The 21,084-nt window shown below is 41.0% G+C and overlaps 1 protein-coding gene across 1 annotated transcript in view; it reads left to right on the forward strand.

Annotated features, from left to right (window-relative positions):
- Positions 1-3,573: 3,573 nt before the first annotated feature.
- The window catches only part of adarb2 (adenosine deaminase RNA specific B2 (inactive)), a 103,713-nt gene continuing 86,202 nt past the window's right edge, over positions 3,574-21,084 (forward strand). Inside the window, exons 1-2 of the mRNA XM_059326818.1 lie at positions 3,574-3,658; positions 4,558-5,510. Coding sequence (XP_059182801.1) covers positions 3,583-3,658; positions 4,558-5,510 — 1,029 coding nt within the window. The 5' untranslated portion in view covers positions 3,574-3,582. The remainder of the gene's footprint in view (positions 3,659-4,557; positions 5,511-21,084) is intronic.

The following is a 21,084-nucleotide window of genomic DNA, read 5'->3' on the forward strand; positions in this document are numbered from 1 at the left end:
TGCAGTATTAGTTAGATTGTTAGATGTTCAGGTCACAATAATACCATGCTTCTCCTCTGCAACAATGGACAAGTAATTTGTTTCTTTATTCCAGTTTAAATATACATTGCAGACATTGTAGGCCACAGTGTGAAAGCTAGTTCCATATGATTTCATGCTTGATGTAAACATTTGTTTTTTTAACAAAGAAAGTGGATACATTTTGTGTATAAATGCAAAGAAAGAGTTAATCTGTACCAGCCAATAGCCCAATCTAACACCTCTAATTTTGCCACTTTTGTAAACACACTAGACAGCCATGTTTTCTACTGTAAATAGGCTTTAGGGGCTTTAAAAACAATACAGACTGATTTGAAAATGGCCTGGATAATGACCCCGTTGGCCGAGGGAGTCATTTAGGGCCAAATTGCTGCTTGTGTTGGGCTTTAGTCCGTAATTAGGTCAGAATGCAAATGCTTGTATTGTGATGTTGGCCCAGGAGGACGAGCACGGCTCCAGCCTCGGTGTTTAGAGTGTATCCATGTGTGTCAGAGTGACTCATTGAGCCCCTCTAGTGCTGTTGAGCTGAGGAGAGAGAAAGCACCGGGGGGGCCGAGCTCATTCACAACCTTGCGCTCTTATCAAAACATGTTTATTGCACTGTAATGTAGCGCCCGTTTATGCAGCAGTTAGCTCTCTGAGTGTGTTGCTGCTGCAGGCCTGATGGGCTCCAGCTCTGTGGTGGAGGGGGTCTTGACCTCAGGCTCACCCTCTAACCTTGCACACACCTTCATTAACTCATTCTACCTCATTTTCTTCCTCTTGCTTTTTCCTACACTGCAAAAAAAAAGAAAAGTTGGGTGAACTCAAAATTTCAAGGCAACAAACTTCGATAAAATTTCAAGTTGGACAATTAAACTAAATATTTTAAGTTTTGTTTTTGAGTTTGCTCAACTCTGAAATCAGATTTTTGTCAACTCAACACGATTGTAATGCTGCTATGAAATATTAGCTAATGTTGCGACCACAATTTTGAGTTAGCATTGATACGCTAATGGCTACTCTTGTAGCTGTAACAGGCAGCGCCGCTAGCATCAGTTAGCCGCTAGCGTCAGTTAGCCGCTAGCGTCAGTTAGCCGCTAGCTTTCACTAATGAGCGAATTTCACAGCTTTCCCGCATTTCACAACAAAGAAATAAGAGTTATCAGAACTATTGTCCCTTGTTGTGAACCCCAACTTAAAGATATAAGTAACAACAACTCACAAACTTGTTTTTGAGCAGACAACTGGCTTCCTTTCTTGTGCTAATTTACATTATTGCCCTAAATGTCAATAATTTCCAAGTTTTACCAACTTAAATCACTGTTTAAGGCCAAAAAATACAAGTTGGCTTTTTTGCAGTGTACTTCATCACCTCCCACTACTTCTGTCCACCTCCGTCTGGCTCCTCCCTCTTGTTGCCTCTCCTTTACCTCTCTCTTTTATTGATCATTAGCTGGTGTTGGGAAGAGAGAGGGGGTGTAATTAAAGAGCCAGACCGGTCTGTCAATTCTGCTCAGTGCTGCATGGAGAGCACCAGACCAAGCGATGGCCCTAATAGGGCTTCATACTGTAAACAACACGCACACCTGGACAGCAGCAGGCCCCAGGGAGAGACAGGAGAAAGACTCTGTCCACAAGTTAGCACTGATAAAGAAAAGAACTTTATCACCACAGACGTGATGTTTGTCTGCGTATGGAAGATTAAAAATGTCAAAACAAAGAGTGACAGACGGCACACACTGATGAGTGTATTTTCTTTTTATAAATGCATTTATTGCATCGTAGTTAGATGATAAACATAGTTAAATCAAACATTATTTCTTAGTTTCTTTTGTTCAGACAAGGTAAGTAGGAGATGTTTTTACCTGACATGTTTCAACTGACAACTTCAGTCTTCTTCAGAGGTGTCAGCTGATCGCTGTGACGTGTCTTTTTAAAAAAAAAAAAAAAAAAACATCTCCTACTTACCTTGTCTGAACAAAAGAAACTAAGAAATAATATTCAGAAGCAGACAAAATGAAATTGCTGGAAATAAATCAAACATATTTAGCTTTTTGTGTTCACTACAGCAAGTCTTTTTTTACTGTGACATGGATTTTCCAAGCCACAACTAAATCTAAACAACATGAAGAGGTGTGTAGCAGTTCAATGTTGTCCATCAGAGAGCAACATAGCAAAAATGAAAAACTGTCCAATCATAACTCAGGGCTGGGACTGTGGGCGGAGCTTTGTGTCCCTTACATGAGCTGCCATCAGCTAAATAGAAGTTGAATAATTGTACTTTTAACATGTTTTTCATTGAATTGTGACAGGATAAATCCATATATAAAAAAGGAAATACATATGACAATGGTGTTAATGGAAGAACCGCTCACATTTCCATTTCTTCTTTCCACCCTGATTCCAACGAAGGACGTCGTGTAAAATGTAATGAAGGCAGAATGCATCAAATTTAGAAGTGTATATTTTATTATTATTTAAAGTATTATCCTTTATTTGGACAGGGAAAATCCATTGAGACCAAGATCTCATTTTCAATGGCGCCCTGGTCACATAAAATACATTTTAGTCATAAAACAACACAAACAATAAAAGGCAGCAATAAAGTAAAACAACAGCAATCATGAATATAAGATCAAATAACTACTATGGCATATCAATCCCCAAATAATTATTACATAGCTTCTCTTTTTTATTGTATTCAATTCAATATAGGATGTAAAGGATATGTTAATGTGTTTAAATCATAATACAGGCTATTTTATTCTTGCATTTAATATCTGTGTTACAAGACATAAACACAATATGAAACATCATTGACAGCTTTGGGTAGGGTTGGCATGTCCACAAACTGAGTGGAACAGCCAACTTTAGGGGCATTAATCATGCCAATGATTAAGTCTCACAAGCATACACCTCTGTGTGAACAGGTGACATCCATCAGCATAAGAAGAAGAAGAAGATTACTTTATTAATCCCACAATGGGGAAATTCAACCCATCCTTTTTTTTTAACACACAAGTGAACACACCATGCAAGGAGCAGTGGGCAGCACATTACTGCACCCAGGGAGCTGTGGAGGGGGGTAGGTGCCTTGTTCAAGGGCACTTCAGTCCTTGACCTGTCAGGTGCCGGGATTCGAACCAGCAACTCTCCAGTTACAAGCCCGATTCCTAACCTCTAGGCCACGGACTAGTGATTGACAACAAGTTTGTCCAGTTAAGAGAGTTTGGTGAATCAGATTTGTGATTGATTTTTCAATCTTTGCTTGATTTTTGTTATTGGAGCATTTCAAATCTCCCATGTGTGTGTGTGTGTGTGTGTGCATGTGCGTGTGCATGTGCAGGTCTGAGTTTGTTTCCTTATGTGTACATTGTAATCCATGCACGGCGACAGAGACAGCCTGGTGTGCATACTGCCGATCACTTATGTCCCGTCTCTGTCCCCGTGTTGGGCCGACGCTGATTCTCGCCTTTAATCGATAAAACTATCAAAACATCTCCGCCGCTGCCCTCTTGTTGACTCTGCGTGTCTCTTGTCTCTCCTCCAGAGAAAGTCAGTATGCTGTCAGCATTGATCGCTCCCTTCAAGTACATAAGCCCTGGGACCAGCAGCACAGAGGACGAGGACAGTTTAAGTAAGCTGCTGCCTTTTTTCTTTCTCTCTGTCAGCCCGCTGCGCTCACTCTCTCAGTGGCAGGCCTAATATGGAAATCATCTCTCTGTCACCCACATAATTAATTATTGGGGAAAGGGGCTATTTGATTACACACGGGTTTCAGCTTGTGTTTTTTTAAATCTGTATTATCTTATGGAAGTGAGATTTTTAATATTTTAGTGTTTGAGATAAATAAGTCATTAGATAGCACATGTCATCTACAATCTGCCTCAGCTCACCAGTGAATGTCACTTGATCCCAGCCTCCCATCCCACCATTAACATTCTTGTGGCGAGATCTGAACTCCCTATTTTTGTTCATTTCCCATCAGAAATGCAATACACCACCACTTCCCCGTAACTAGGTTTGAAGAGCGTATCACAGCTGTTCAGACTTTGCTCTCACAGAGGATAGAAGTGTGAAATAAAGCGGGCTACAGACATTTCATCCTTTCTTGGAATGTCTGCCACTCGATGTGATCCCCACCCCCATTACAAATAGGATTGATGCTTTGCATTGGCCACAGGGACCAATGTTTCCCACTCGACGACACACATTCAGAACCAATTTGGAGGCAGATTACAGAATGATTTGGCAGATAACATCGCCATTTTTAGGGGATTTGTATTTGGATTTTAAAACACTTAAATATGATAGAGCCCTGTGGTATGAAGTGGGCTCGGCTCAGCGAGATGATTGTAGATTTGTTCATTACCATTTCATTGTGTATCAAGTGGCTCAATCTTGCCTGGGAGATTTTTCTTGATTCATTTTCTTCAGCCAGGAAAAATGTGTGTATCACACAGTAATGCATCTTTTTTCTCACCATTTTTTTTTTTATTGCTTTGACATTTTACACTGTTTCTGTTTTTATTGCAGGTACCAGCAGTGCTGAAGTAAAGGAGAACCGTAACATTGGTAACTTAGAGGATCGCTCCATAGGACCTGCAGAGTGCCAATCGCTTTTCTGCTCCGACTCTGCAAGAAGTGGAAGCTCCGGTCTGAAGAGGAAACGGCCGCTGGAGGAGGACAACAACGGGCACTTGTGTCAGCTCCGCCTCATCTATAAGAAACTGTCCTGGTCTGAGGCACCAAAGAACGCTTTGGTGCAGCTCAACGAGCTCCGGCCGGGCCTGCAGTACCGCATGGTGTCTCAGACGGGCCCGGTCCACGCTCCGGTCTTCTCCATCGCTGTGGAGGTGAACGGCCTGACCTTCGAGGGCACGGGCCCCACGAAGAAGAAAGCAAAGATGAGGGCTGCCGAGCTGGCCCTCAAGTCCTTCATCCAGTTCCCCAACGCTCCTCAGGCGCACCTGGCCATGGGAAACATCTCAAACCCTTCGGCCGACTTCACCTCAGATCAGGCTGACTTCCCTGACACGCTCTTCAAGGAATTTGAGTCCTCGCCGTGCTCCGATGGCCTCTCGCTCTGCGACTCAGCAGCAGAGAGCGAGCTGCTATCGAGCGAGCTGCTGAGGCACGGACGCTTGCTTCGACACACCTTGGACCTCATGGTGCAGGCTCAGCAGAGGCTAGGCGGGATTGTTCCAGAGCCAGAAGCCCCAAAGAGTCCCGTGGCGCTGCTCAATGAACTCCGGCCCGGCCTGCGGTACGCCTGTCTGTCGGAGCGAGCTGAAGGCCGGCGGCTGCGTAGCTTTGTGATGGCGGTGCGCGTGGACGGGCGGATATTTGAGGGCTGCGGTCGCAGCAAGAAGCTGGCCAAGACCCAGGCAGCGCAGTGTGCTCTTCAGGCCCTCTTCAACATCAGCACGGCCCCTGAGGGGAGGACAGGCCTCAAAGCCAGCAGGAAGAGCTGTCCTCATTTACCCCAGGTGAGTACAGACACATCCCCAGCGCCTGTCTTCTGCTAAGCTTCTTTGGCAGCTACTCCACTTCCTACAGGGGCCTGTAATGACCAAAACAGCAGGCGTGCAGCGAAAAGCCAAACACCTTCCAATAAGTAATTAAGGAGGAAAGGAGATAGGAGCTCAAAAAGAGCAGGGACACAAGGAGAATGTGGCAGAGCTGATAAAGATACAGGATGTGTAAGTTAGATGGCATTTACCTTGTGTCAAAAAATAGCACATATAGTGAAAATACAGTTCAGTTTGGGGGTGCATTTGTGTGTGTTCTGCAAAGCCTGAGTCTTGAGTAAACAATATCTGTTTGTTGGTCTATTTAAATAGAAAAGCATGTAAATGAAGCTAATTATTGTCCTTGTGCCTGTGACACCAGAGAAATCTGCATCGCCACCAAAATGAGGTTTTTTTTTCAGCCTTATGTGTTTGTAGAGCTGTAATTGGGGGAGTTTTGTAATTTTGCAAGATCTCCTGTTTCCTCATGTGTGGCATCACAGTGTCTACAAACATTAATTCAATCTGTTGCCCAAAGGAGATAGAAAAGCAAAGAGCAAATCGACAAACAAACCACCGAGCCCAATCCCATGCTCATTTACCCAAATATGTAAATAGCAATCAGAGCCAGGAAACTAGTTTTTGAGAAACTTGAGGAAATTGGAGAGCCTAAAGACATGGTGGTTGGATTGGCTGGCACTTGTTGACAGCCATTTAAAACTTCATTTCAGCGGAAGAATTTCATCTAAAGAAAACTGCCCTGAGTAGATAGTCACACTGATTTTAGTTGTTTACGATTGTTTGCATAGACAAAGACCTCCTATCCAAGCTGTCCAGGTCACTGGCTTATTGGCAGCTGAAAGTGAAACTGTAAATTGTCCCTCTACAGTCCTAATACGACACAAAGGGATGTGCAAAGCACCACACTCTTGAATGGAAGAATTAAGCCGTACACATCCAAAGCGTCCTTTCCCTAAAGTCTTTCCTTGAAGCCCTCTGTCGACACACACGCCACCATATTGTGCGTCTGCACATCCTGTAGGCTATGTGTCATATTAACATTCTTTTCCAGCCTTGAAGAAATAAACTGGCGAGAGTGTCCTTCCCCAGAGCACAACATCAACCCAACAAACCTGCACGTTTGCCTGGGAGAAACTTTTTCTTTTTCTCCCCGCTGCCACGGTGTCTAAAAGGATTTTAAGAGGATTTGCCGCACCCGTTTAGTTCCAGAAAGCACTTGCTTGTGGAATTTCTTGAAAGTCAGCCGTGCTGTCTGCCAGGCTCTAGAGGCGTTTTATTTTCATTGGTAAAGGACAAAAGCGCACATAAAAAATGTATGCATGTATGTGCGGATAAACATGTGACCAGGCATGTGTGTGTGTGTGAGCTGTGTACATGTCTGAACTGTTGCGTGATGTTAATGCTAAAAGCCTCCAGCTCACATACACACTCTCTATGTTCACATGTGAGCCAATCCTCCTGCCAAGCACTGATTGCATGGGCAGTGGTTGACTACACTGCAGATGTGAAGCGTAATGTGGGGTTGGTTGCCAGCTGTAGCCTGTGGGTAATGCAAATGTTATGGTGGTATGCCAAATTATGTGTGCCACCTTGCTCCGCTCTCTTTTCCCAGAATTCCCTCTGGCTGTACCTGTTGCAGGATAAAGCTTTGTAGAGGTGTTACCCAGCATATAGCATCATACCCTTCATGGCCTGAAAAACATATGCTTCTGACATTTTATTTTATTATTTGTTATTTCCATTTTCCATTGTTTTTCATTTAGTTTTATGCATTAATGTCCTTGTAGTATGGTATTATGAAGAAAGTGTTGATTGCACAATGCAATGGCTGTAGAATAATGACACCATCAGTGTTTAGACTGGTCTGACAGTTTACCTTATAGCACAAAGCACTTCTAAGTTGAGCCAATACCTATGAAGGTAATAAAACAACAACACAGAGGCTCCGTAGTTTGAACCAAGACAGAACGATGGCACTATAGAGTTTAACAAAGATCATTTTGCTAAGAAGCACCTCAACAGCTCATTTGCTTAGTAGCTCAGAAAAATAGCTTACAGTAGCTATCCCCAGGTAGTGGAAATGGTTGTTTCTTGCTTTGGACAGTTGCCAGGCTGCTAGTGGTAGCCATGTTGCTAATGCTAAAATGAGCATGGAGCTTCAAGAAAGCTGGGACTAGCTGCTATTACTGACGCAGTTACGCAGCCTCCACCTGTGTTTCAAATTATTAGTTTAATCAGAGCCCTTATGAATGACATTGTAACAATTGCCAACTAAGTTGCGAAACTTTAACCTTGTTTAAACTTGATAAAAAGCTGATTTTAACTTTATTTTTTCCTTCATGCTCAACAGCTTGCTAGAGATTCTGCTTGCTCATTTTAATAACATGATTCATTTTATCCCATGTTAGCTTTAAATCATTAGATAATTAATTATTAGTTACTTAAAGTTAACGTGACTACTTAAAGGATGGCAGCACATGAGGCCAAAATGTTGTAACGTGAGATACATTTTAGTTACTAGCTAGCTAGTTGCTGAACATTTGTGTTCTGATGCTAACTGCTATGACTGCTTTTGTTTCTTTTTAACAATGTCACCACGTTCCTGAATATCAGCAATTCATTTGGTTCATTGTTGTTTTTATTGAGGACAGGAATAATGGCTTTAATCTATTAAAATGTGTTTTATTTATTATTAACTAATAGTATCTTTACAATTCTCTGTATGCAATCCATTATTCACATTCCAGTATTTCACAAAAAAAGGATATTTTAGAAAAACTTCTGAGAACATCTTTTGAATGATTTAGTGTGGCTGAAAAATACATGCTGTTATTTAATCCCAATGGTGATCTGAACACTAATTCTATTATCACTTTGTTGATCAACTTAATACAAGCCCACTACACTGGAAAAATACTTCTGACCTATCTCTCTAACAGCATGTACCCATGTACATTCCCTCTGTTTAAAGGAACACTCCACCATTTTTTCATATTAAAACATGTTATTCGGGTAAGTAAGACAAGTTGATACAGACCTCTTGCGTCTCAATGCGTGCACTCAATCGCCCTGGCGCGCGGAGCTACTTGGCTAGCACTTAGCTTAGCCCAGTTCATTCATTAGGATCCACACAGATGGACAGTTAGAAGCGACCAAACTCCTCCACGTTTTCCCTATTTAAATACAGCTACACGAGTAGTTAAACGACCAAGTATGGCGACACAAAATAAAACGTGGCGCTTTTCGAAGCGGATAAAAAGGATAACTATAATGTATGGCGGAATAGCACTTGGGAGCACTTCGACTCGGCGCAGTAATATCATCACTTCCGCTCCCTCTCACTTCCGTCAGGAGTGATGATATTACTGCGCCGAGTCTAAGTGCTAAGTGCTAGCCGAGTAGCTCCGCGCGCCAGGGCGATTGAGTGCACGCATTGAGACGCAAGAGGTCTGTATCAACTCATCTTACTTACCCGAATAACATGTTTTAATGTGAAAAAACGGTGGAGTGTTCCTTTAAACAATATAATTCCTCCTGGCAAAGAAGCCAACGGGCCATCGTTAGCATTTCCTTCTGTGGCGTTCAGTTTTCATACACAAGCTCTTGATTGATTGGTTTACTTACATAAAGACCCAGAGGGTAAAGCACCAATGATACCATCTAAGGCAGGGTCAGAGGTAAAGCAGAGGGTTAGCACAGAAGTCCTACTTCCTTTTTTTCGTATGAGAGGAGAAGAGGGCTCCAACACCTGAATATATTGATGGGGACAATGGAAGTAAGTAGGGGAAGACAAGACAGTAATATGAGGATATTGCATTAACTCAGCAGAGTGGAACATAAGGATGAGGAGCAGCATTAGTCCTTCAGACTTGGGCTGAGCTGAACAGGAAGGCTGGCAGCTCCAGATTTCATCCCCCCAATGAAATATTTAAACTCACGGGAACTGCATGGTGCTGTATCCTGCTTCACATACATACATAAGGAATAATACAGCAAGAGTGACAAGACAAGCATACTAGTGCACATCCACACATGCAATACACTCTGTCCTGCAGTAATGGAGCCTATACCTTCCTGCAGCCCTCCTACGCTTATGTCTATGGGAATTGACTTTTAACAATCATATCAGAAATGAGGCATTAGGCCACAGTCTGCTTGACATTAAAGAGCTATTTATCTTCCGGCAAGTACTTTCATTTTTTATTCCTTCATTTAACCTTTATTTATCCAGGGAAATCAAATGAGAATGCATGCTGCAGAGATATCTTGCCCAACACTGACTTCTTATTCTACTACTTATTCCTAGCTGAGAGATACCCAGTACAACTACAACCCCATCATTTAGCTGTTGGGAGTTAACTGCCTTGCTCAACAGATCATCTTCACTAGGAGCTCAGGGAAGGGAGATATTCTTATTCATTGTCGAAGCTTTGTGAGAGAATATTATCCAAAGGACTGTTAGAAAATGATTGAGCCATTAAATATGATATTACATATTTATTAAAAAGCAAAAGCCTCACTATCATTAACTAGATTTTCTTTAGACCCTCCACTTCTTTTCAAATACAACCATGTTCACATACAACGTTCTTTTGATTAAATAAAGTGCTGCATCCATGAAACACACAGAAGTTTAAGGAACATGTTTAAAGCACACACTGCAAAAAAGCCAACTTGTATTTTTTTTTAGCTTAAAACAGTGATTTAAGTTGGTAAAACTTAAGCAATAATGTAAGTTAGCGCAACAAAGGAAGCCAGTTGTCTGCTCAAAAACAAGTTTGTGAGTTGTTGTTACTTATATCTTTAAGTTGGGGTTCACAACAAGGGACAATAGTTCTGATAACTCTTATTTATTTTTTGTGAAATGCGGGAAAGCGGTCATTAGCGAAAGCTAGCGGCTAACTGACGCTAGCGGCTAACTGACGCTAGCGGCTAACTGACGCTAGCGGCTAACTGATGCTAGCTGCTAACTGATGCTAGCTGCTAACTGATGCTAGCGGCGCTGCTTGTTACAGCTACAATGGTAGCCATTAGCGTATCAATTCTAACTCAAAATTGTGGTCGCAACATTAGCTGACATTTCATAGCGGTGTTACAATCGTGCCAATTCAGCACATTGCAGAAGTTAGCAGAAGTAAGGATTAAAAGTTATTACAATGTAAAATTGTAAGTTAGTACAAGCAGTTAAAATATTTTGTTCAATTGTCCAACTTAAAATTTTATCGAAGTTTGTTGCCTTGAAATTTTGAGTTCACCCAACTTTTCTTTTTTTGCAGTGCAGTCCTGTCTGTGGTTAGGCTCCAACAACAAACATGTTGACAACAGCTCATTGGATAAGGTTAGCGCCTAAACATAACCATAAAAAAAACTATAACACAGCTATAGTTGCTATCACAGGACCACAGCTATAGACAGATATAAGGGAGGCATTACTGCCTTCTGCCGAATAATAACTAGTGGCAGACTTAATGGTTTTGAGGACTTATGCGAGGTGTATGAGTTGGGCAAAGAGGACTTCTATCAGTACTTACAGATACGCCACTTTTTTTTAAAGGAGATAAAATCCTCTGATCTGACAGAGCCCTCGGGAATTATTCAGATATTTGTTGATGCTTATAATTCAAAGAACAGGAAAGGTGTTATAGGTAAATTAAACAGAGGGTTCTCCTTAATGAATAAAGGCTCAACCAACTATATCAGGGAGCGCTGAGAAAAGGAAACTAGTACAACAATCTCAGAGGATATGTGGCTTCAAATATGGGAAACCCAGTCTACATCTACAAATTCTTTATTCTGGAGGGAATTCTGTTGGAAAAATCTTATTCGTTTTTTTATTACCCCTAACCAAAAATCCAAGTTCAATAGCTCAGCTCAACGCTCCTGCTGGAGGGAGTTTGGATCTGTTCCAGCAGACCACGCTCACATTTTCTGGTCATGCCCAGTTGTTCTACCTTTCTGGAGAGAAGTGAGCTGATGAGTCTTAGAGATCCTGGATCTGAGACTTGACTTTTCTTTCACCTCAATGTATCTTGAACATATTCCGAGGGATCTCAATAGGAGCCACTCATACCTTCTGAAGATCTTCCTGGCCGCCAGCAAAAAGACAATTACAAAATGCTGCCTCCAAAGGAACAGCCATCTCCCTTTTTATCAACATAATCAACTCAATACATGTCATGGAGAAAATGACTTTCACTATTTGTTTGCAAAAAGAGAGGGGAGATAATTATTGGAAAACATGGGACTGTTATAACCATGTAGATCTGTAACATGTGTGTATATATGTTTTTTATTTTTCTAACTGGAGCCCAGGGGGTCAATGCCATGTACCTGTTGTTTTCCTTATGGCTCATTCTTATTTTATATGTGTAAATACTCCAGACATCACCCTTTATATGCTTGTACTGATGGAGAAAAAAAAGTTTAAAAAAAGCTATAGTTGCTGCAGATACTATATTGCATGATTGGGTATTTTTGCGGAAAACAAATGAAATGTGTCATTCGTGAACATCTTACTGATGCATTAAGGAAAAATACGTTTTCATCAGCATTAAGTTTCCTCTTTAATGTATTTGTTATGGCAGATAGTTAGGCCCATACCGAAAAGTTCACAGCTTCAAACTTTTATAATGTTGACATCAAATTTTGAGTAGTAACTGAAGGTTTATCTCTGGAGCTGCTGTCCGCTTTCCTTCCGGTGAAGTCTCTACTGGGGTTGAGTGAATCAGTGCACTGTGGACACCTCTACAATTAAGTAATATTTTACCCATTTTAAATAGTAAAAATATTGAAAATCAGTATGTGGCTGTCAACGATGATATTGTGGCAGGCGGCAACAAATAAATCTGATTCATTGCTTTATTTAAAATGAGGAGTTAATTGAAAGATTTCATACAATCATTATTATTTTTCACAAGTAATCTTACAAACTAAAATATAAAATAAAACAGAAATATGAGATATGACAAAATAAATGACTCCCTGAGCTGAAATAAAATACTCTCCCCATGTTCTGGCCTGCACCTCTGCCCCTAAATAATTTTTCTACAGTAACCCTAACCTCAAGGGTAAATTTGCCTCTTAAACCTAACTTTGAGTCTTTATTATTAATCAGTCAGTAGGAAGCTGTTCTTTAATCGTACTCACAGCACTCTAGTTACCGGAAAATGTCTTTGCCCTATTAAAGCCTGCACAGTGAAGTGAGAAAGTGCCAGAGTAATCCTGACACCCATTTTACCAAGTGGAATGATTACCCCACTGTTCAGGCCTTGATTGGCCACTTAATCTCCCCTCGCCGTCACAATGCGCTGCGTTGTTGCCAAGTGAACTGAGCCTGAGACTTGTGTGCAGCAGTGGGAAGGCACAGAGTCAGCAGGTCCCTGAGGAAGGACAGTACGGAGGTCAGTGGTCAGGACGCCGCGCTCTGCCACCTTGGATTAAGCTCCATTTGAATAGGGAAATGTGCTGGCAGAATGAAAATTAGTCTTAATGGAGGAGAGAAAGCATGAAAGAGCTGCACATGAAAAGAAAGTGTATTTGTCCCGTGGTTATTACAAACATATAAAATGCAACAGAATATTTTAATTTGTCAGCCGAGATCAAATGTGAGTGTAAATTGTCTTTTAGTTTAATGCGCTTCAAAATGAATTGATTTAGTTATCTCTAAATGTGAAGCATCACAGATAGAGAAGGATACAGTCTGGTCAAGTGGAGTAATTTCCCTGCCTCCGCCTCGGCAAATTGAATATGATTTCAGACACGTGAAGGTGACCCCTGTCAGCCGCTGAGCCTCTCGCAGATTGTTTTCTTTGTCTAATCTCTCCCACTTCTAATCTGTCTCAATATAAACAGCTGTGACAGGCTGATCATTAATTAATATTGCCACAACAAATTAGCGACAGCGATCGCCCAGCCAAGCACCCTGTCTAAGATAGAAATCCACCAAGTCAGAGAGAGAGAGAAGGTGTGAACAACACATTAGAGAGGAGTTGATTAACAGCTTGGGAGACCTTGCAGATAGTGTTACAGCCTCAGCATGTGGACAGTGACGGCGACAGATACACACAAAGTGACAGCTCCTGCAGCAGACTGTACCACAGGATCAGCTGCCATTAGCACCGTTATCAAGTGGTGCAGTGCAAATAGACTGATACAACATCTGCATTCATCCCTTTCTGCTGATGCATTCAGACAAAAGGCCTCTCGCAGAGGATGTTTCTAGACTAATACTTTAGATAGAGGATACTTCTGGTCTTATTGTGGTTTTAATATACATTCTATCAGTAATAAAATACATATTTTAGCCAAACCTCAAGGTGAAACTGAACTCATTTGCAAGACAAAACAAAGGCGAAGAGTAAAACTATCATCTAAGGCTACGTTTACATGATGACGGTCTGAACAGAAGACGCAAAAGTGGCGTCTCGTCTTCACTTTTTATTCCTCGTTTAGACGAGCGTTTTCGGGAGGAAATCTGCTGCATACGGTGACGCAAAAGTGTGTGAAATTGGATTGTATGCAGCCAGGCGGCATCACTTAAAGCCATAAGAGCATCTTTGGGCATGCAGAAGTTTTCACGCCACACATTTTCATCAGCTACTCCTTCCACAAAGTTCTCCACCATCACTAGATCTCCCAGGTCTCGTTCACAGCCGTCTGGCTCGCTGCCCATTGGCCCATTGGCCCATTGGCCCATTGGCCATTATAAACATCCATGATAGTTTTCTGACTTTGTAACTCCTTCGTTCAACTTTGATTCAGCACTTTTACTGTTTTCTTGCACAGTGGCATATAATAAACATATACATTTTTTTACATTCACAATTTAACAACTTACATTTTTGTTGCTGGTTTTTCAGTGTGGAGTTTGCATGTTCTCCCCGTGTCAGCGTTGGTTCTCTCCGGGTTCTCCGGCTTCCTCCCACAGTCCAAAAACATGCTGCTTAGGTATAATTGGTGACTCTAAATCCGCTCCAGACCCCTGCGACCCGAGTCCAGATAGGCAGTGAAGGATGCGTTATGTTATAGATTATGGATGGATTGTAAAATGTCAGAAACAAATGACAAATGTGTAAAATGATTATCATAGTCTGGTTTAAATGGGAGTATTTTCACCTTTGATTTAATTCATTTTCAAGAAAGAATGCCAAGCAATCTCTTAACAGGCTTCTCCAATTTAAGGATTTGCCTCGTTATGAAATAAATACTTGTAAAAAGATGTGTGAAGCCAAAATCAACGGCCCCATCTCACTGACAAAAAAAAGCAGCAGAGGCTATTCAAATGCAAAAAGAATGAGCTCATTCCATGTGCAAAAGATCATAAAATATCTAATAATGTAGCAAAACAGTGAAGCTTTCAAAGGACCATAACCAGCACAGCTGACAAACAAACAAAGCATGTTTTTCTAGAAACTTACACGGACACCAGAACGAATACAGGAACAATACATATGTATGCATGCATCTATGAATCAGTATTTAACGGTTTTTCACACATATAGATACACAACAGAAAGTAAATGCTGGCTTGGTTTTAGCAACAGATGGATAACAGTGAGTCATTACTAAAGGCAGCTCCTCATGAGTGCTATTGTTATCTGTTTTATCAACTATCTCAATTTTATATGGAATCGTAACAGATTAATTAGAGAAAAATTTGGCAATTAACAAGATCATTATCTCAGACTTCTGAGAAAAGTTTTCATGGGAAGAAATCTTGTTTGAATTAATAAAAATAACAATCTCATTAAATCAGAAAAACAGAAAAAGATAATTATTTATTCAGAAAATCAGCTCAAATATTTTTTGGGGTTAAGGACATTACGAGCAATTGAAATGTGAAAATGTCACATTTCATTTTTATGTATTGTGATGAACAGTTTTTACTGATTTCTGATTGTTTCTTGTATTCACAATGCATCTACTGAATGAGAAACTAGTCACCAAATTAAAGGATAATGAGAACAGTCAGTAAGTGCAGCCTGAGTACTGTCACCATGCTCCCAGAACTCAGCAATTACTTTAGTAAGTACAATTTATCATAACTGAAAAAAGGGGTAAATCAGCCTCTTTGTAATAAAGTGGAATTATCTTTTAAAAATGCCAGTAGGTGTTTTCAAACTAATTCTGATCTCTGACCTTTGTAAATGAGGGCGAGAAGGGAATTCCTTATGTGCATCCATAAAGTATCTCATTACAATTTGTCACTTAGCGTGCAATGATAATGTGAGCAAAAAGCCACTGTTTGCTCCTGGACTGTCAGTGTGCCCTTTCAGCAGCCACTTACCTCATCATGTGGTATTTAAAGAAGAAGCAGCATGGGAGAGTGGAGATTTGTGTGTGAAATTACCGAACAATAATGTTTCCCTGTCTGAATGGGAGCACCCTGTACATGGAAAGGTTAGAATCATCCTCAACTGTCTAATATGTATGCAAAATATGACCTATGAGGCTGCAGGCTGTTGAATCTAATGTACCGCGTCAGCATGCAGCTTTGAGGGAAAATCCCTTAGCAGGGAGGAAGTGAAATGGGGTTGGTCGGGTCAAGTCACCGCACATATACAGTAAAACACCCCTGTAATCTATTCCTGTCTGCACCTGTGCTCGCCCTACACTATCCTACAAAGTCTTCATTGTTTGTGACAGTCCTCCTTTCCTCCCTGCTCCTCCTCCTCCTCCCCTCCACAGCCCCTAGCTGTGAGCCAGAGCATGGCTATAATCGTTTCTGAAGAACCTCTCACACTTCATTAAAAGCATAATCAAGTTCATTACAATTTCATAGGCGTTCAGGTACCAAATGGCTTCCGATAAATCATGACTATTGGTCCTGTGTGGCTGGCATGTGTAGGTTTATCTCTGGCTCTCAGGCAGGAGCGAGGGAAGGAGGAGGGAGGAGAAGAGAGGAGAGGAGAGGAGGGGAGAGGTCTGGATGTCTGGCCTTTAAATGACCTTCCAGCCCGGAGCAATGGAGCGTACACGGAGAATGGAAACGAGCACACGCCCAAATCTGCACGCATCACTCACAGCTGGGAGATCATATTGTTCATGAAGGTGACGTACAGTAAGCAGATCAGCAGATGTGACAGCATAGTATTAGTTTATAACCCAACACACACGCTGCTACCAGCACCACCGCTGTTTTATTTTCATCTTATCTTTAGCAGGCTTTTTTACAAGGCTGGACCATTGTATATTATTTATATCAAATGTACCCACTGTAAAGGTGTCATGAAGGAGCTAAACTATAAGACCAATATATTATTCGTACCAGGCTGCAGACATGTTTATTTCTGCTGTAGAGTCGGGCATTTTAACATGGGGGTCTACGGGGTTTGACTGTTTTTTAGAGCCAGCCTGAAGTGGTCACACAAAAAAGAAAAGTTAGGTGAACTCAAAATTTCAAGGCAACAAACTTCAATAAAATGTTAAGTTGGACAATTAAACTAAATATTTTAAGTTTTGTTTTTGAGTTTGCTCAACTCTGAATTCAGATTTTTGTCAACTCAACTGTAAGCTGTACTAGTTTATAATTTTACATTATAAGTTATAATAACTTTTAATCCTTACTTCTGCTAACTTCTGCAATGTGCTGAATTGGCACGATTGTAACGCCGCTATGAAATGTCAGCTAATGTTGCGACCACAATTTTGAGTTAGCATTGATTTGCTAATGGCTACTCTTGTAGCTGTAACAAGCAGCGCCGCTAGCATCAGTTAGCCGCTAGCTTTCGCTAATGACCGAATTTCACCGTTTTCCCGCATTTCACAACAAAGAAATAAGAGTTATCAGAACTATTGTCCCTTGTTTTGAACCCCAACTTAAAGATATAAGTAACAACAACTCACCAACTTGTTTTTGAGCAGACAACTGGCTTCCTTTGTTGTGCTAACTTATATTATTGCCCTAAATGTCAATAATTTATATTTCCAAGTTTTATCAACTTAAATCACTGTTTTAGGCCAAAAAATACAAGTTGGCTTTTTTACAGTGCAGTTGAGGGACTGCAGTTTTTGGCACTGCTGCATGGCTTCCCTTTTTGCCATTGGACCGACGTCTTATTATTATAGGAGCCATCATTGTTGTTTTGAACACACAGTCCTCTCTATGTCGCCACACACACTAAACCACGGCCACCACCAGTAGCTCCTCACAGGATGCTGCTCTGGACCATTGGTGGTTCTGAGACTTCACTTTAACCTTATAAGATGTATTTTCTCGTGATCTTTTCTACGATTTAGCCCTGTTAGGGTTAAACGTCGCTGATTGGTCACACATAGACATCATGGCTGCTCTAACTTGTGTACCAGTCATCAGAAATAAGCATTCAGCAGACATCACAGTAAAAATAGAAACAACAACACATGTTCTTGTGTGTAACAATTACATTTCAAACACAGCTGTAGGGTTTTATCCATCAATGGTTTAAAACAGGAATGCACAAGAAAGACTTTTAGTTCCTTGTTAAGTTCCTGGATGTGGTTCCTCTGGTCCACCAGTTTCTGGAGCGCTTTAGTTTAAAAGGGCTGTTTGTAAATTATTCAACAGAGTTTAAATGAGTTTTACACTAGCAGCAGACTCCATGAGAATGTGATCTGTGACAGAAGCATTTTTTTCTTATTATTAATCTAGTAAGTGGATTCTTAATGATATTATCTGAAGCACCTTTGTGTTTTTGTGGGGAGTTTCTTGACTTCTTAGAGTATGATGTATCTGTGGAAAGAGGAATGAGAAACTTAAGGCTGACTATGGGCTACATGCTGGAGAACAACTGTTAACTTTCGATCATTTTTTCTACAGCCAACAATGTAAAATATTCTAATAACGTGAGACAGAGTAGGAGTAAGCCAACAAATGCATCTACAGACAAGCAATTATCTATCATTTATTTGAACAGAAAATCCATTTTCATATTTGCAAGCACACATACAGTATCTTTTTTCAGAGCAGCTTTTCTTCTGATCATAAATTGGTTCATCTAGCTATAACAATTAGTCTACAAACATACTGTTAATGTTTCTAGGCTTCCTGAATCACAGATACTGAAAGTTGATTAAGGTTTTCACATAAAAATAATCAGCCATAAAACCAGATTCTATCCTCAAAACTGAGTGTCCAAAATATGAGTCCTGTTCTGCTGCACAGACAGAGACACACATCCCTCGCCAGCGATTGTCCCTCTCCACCTACTCACATGCCTGGCTGATCACTTGGCCCTCGGGGCCTCCCAAACCTCTGTAGATGTTCTCCCGAGGGTTTCTTCCCCTCGCTCCCATCGCTGAGCCAACATGGCTTGTGTTGTTGATATGCTCGCTTGGCTGACGGATGGAAAATAAGCTGGAATCTTTTTTCTTTTTTTTCTGGCTGTTATGTTAAAATACTCACCTCTGCATTATCTTTTATAACCTGTGTATTATAACCTTTTTATTGGAGTTTTAAGTTAACAAGCATCATACATTGTACACTTTTTTTTAATCAAAGCAAAAATAATACACATGAATATAACAGACGAAATAGTCATTCTTTATATGGGTTAATAAACTCAATCCATTATTTACAGAATTTGTCGTGTATGTCTGTCTCGAGTTGCAAAAGCAAATGTTAAATTTTCCATTTTTGAAATTTCTTGTACCACAGTGATTCGGTCTGCTAATATGAGTGATCCATGGCTTAACCATTCTTTCCTGATGACATTTTTACTGGTGACCAGTATTATTTTAAACATTTACACTTTAGAAAAGCCTCTGTGCCAGCATTAGTCGTGTCAGGAGACATGATGTCGTGGGGTTGTCCGTCCATCCGTCTGTACCATTCTTGTGGATGTGATATCTCAGAAATGGCTAAGGACGCGTTCAGACTGCAGGCGAATCTGATTCAAATCAGATTCCAACTCAAATCCGATTTTTAGAGCTGACTGTACACGCTATTTTTAGCATGTGTCCAAATCGGATATGGCTCTGTTCAGACTGGCCACATTATCGACTGATCTGACAGGTTGCTATAGTAAAGGCGTCAGATGTCATATAATTGCGACAGCGACAACAACAACAACAAACATGATGGAGGCAGGTCACCTCAGTATATTCCAATCCAATCCAATCCAATCCCCTTTATTTGTATAGCACATTTAAACAACACAAACGTCTCCAAAGTGCTGTACATAAAATCAACAATAAAACAAACAATTCCATATACCAATTAGCAATAAATAATAAGTGTATAAATCTACGCACCAGGGGAGAAACCGGGCGGATGGACGCCCCCGTCGGGCCGCATGAGTCGGGCGCGGCTGCTGGTGGACACCTCGTCTCCGCACTGCCCGCGCTACGCGTGCCGCGTAGAGTGACGTCACAGACAGTCAAACCGATCTGAGTTTTTGGAGCGGTTTAGACTGTCCAAATGCGATCTGAAACTACCTCCTGAAGGTGGTTTTGATCCGGTCTGCAAAAATCTGATTTCATGTGATTTTTGACTGTTCAGACTTCAAAAGAGCCATCCAGTTCCAATCTGAATGGGCTAAAAATCTGATTTTGGCTGGCAGTCTGAACGCAACCTAAAAGGAATTTCTTCAAATCTGACACATATGTCCACCTGGACTTGAGAATGAACTGATTAGATTTTGGAGGTCATAGGTCAAAGGTCAAAGTCTATGTTGTCTGATGTGTGTTGTGTTGACTATTTATGTATTGACTATTTGTTGTGGGCCATATGAACCACGACAACCTGCTGCTCAAAATGAATTGCCCCTTGTGGGATTAATAAAGTTGTTTGAATTGAATTGAATTGAAAGTCACTGTACTGTGACCTTGTGTCTGTCCCATTCTCGTGAACATCATATCTCTGGAACGCCGAGAGGGAATCTCCTTTAAATTTGGCACAAACTTCCAAAGACTCAGAGATTAACTGATTACATTTTGGAGGTTGGAGGTCGGAGGTCAGAGGTCAAGGTCAATCATGCCTGTCTAATTCTTGTGAATGTGATATTTCAGGCCAGTGCCTAACAATAAACATTAATATAGCGGCCCATTGAATGGCTGACCCGCTGGACCTACCAGTAGGTGGAGGAAGCCCCCACTCGCCCAAACTTATGGGGCTGATGAGCACAAATTCATTAGTGTGATAACTTATGAATCGCGTGGCTAAGCTAACTAGCTGCTGTCTGTAGCCTCATATTTAGCATACAGACACAAGTGTGGCATTGATTTTTTTTTTTTATCTCACTTTCGGCAGTGAAGCATATTCACCAGAATGTGGAACTGTTCCTTTTAAGGTTGCAGTATGCATTATTCTGTTGCTTATTGTCTCCACTGTATTCACATTTTTTGCTTACCTGCATACTGAAACCCATGAAAAAGTCCCAAGTGAGCATAATTAGCAGAATACTGGGAATAAATGTAACAACAGTCGTACATTTATGTCCCGACTAAATTACCCCAAAGATGGAATAAAAAGAAACATCTGTTACCTTTGTCCTGCTCTCTGGGACTGTACCCTGCCTCCCTGGGGGGGAAACAAAATGGGAGAGGCTGGAATAAG

The sequence above is a fragment of the Centropristis striata genome, chromosome 23 (genome assembly GCF_030273125.1).
Source record: "Centropristis striata isolate RG_2023a ecotype Rhode Island chromosome 23, C.striata_1.0, whole genome shotgun sequence".
In the NCBI taxonomy this organism is placed as follows: Eukaryota; Metazoa; Chordata; class Actinopteri; order Perciformes; family Serranidae; genus Centropristis; species Centropristis striata.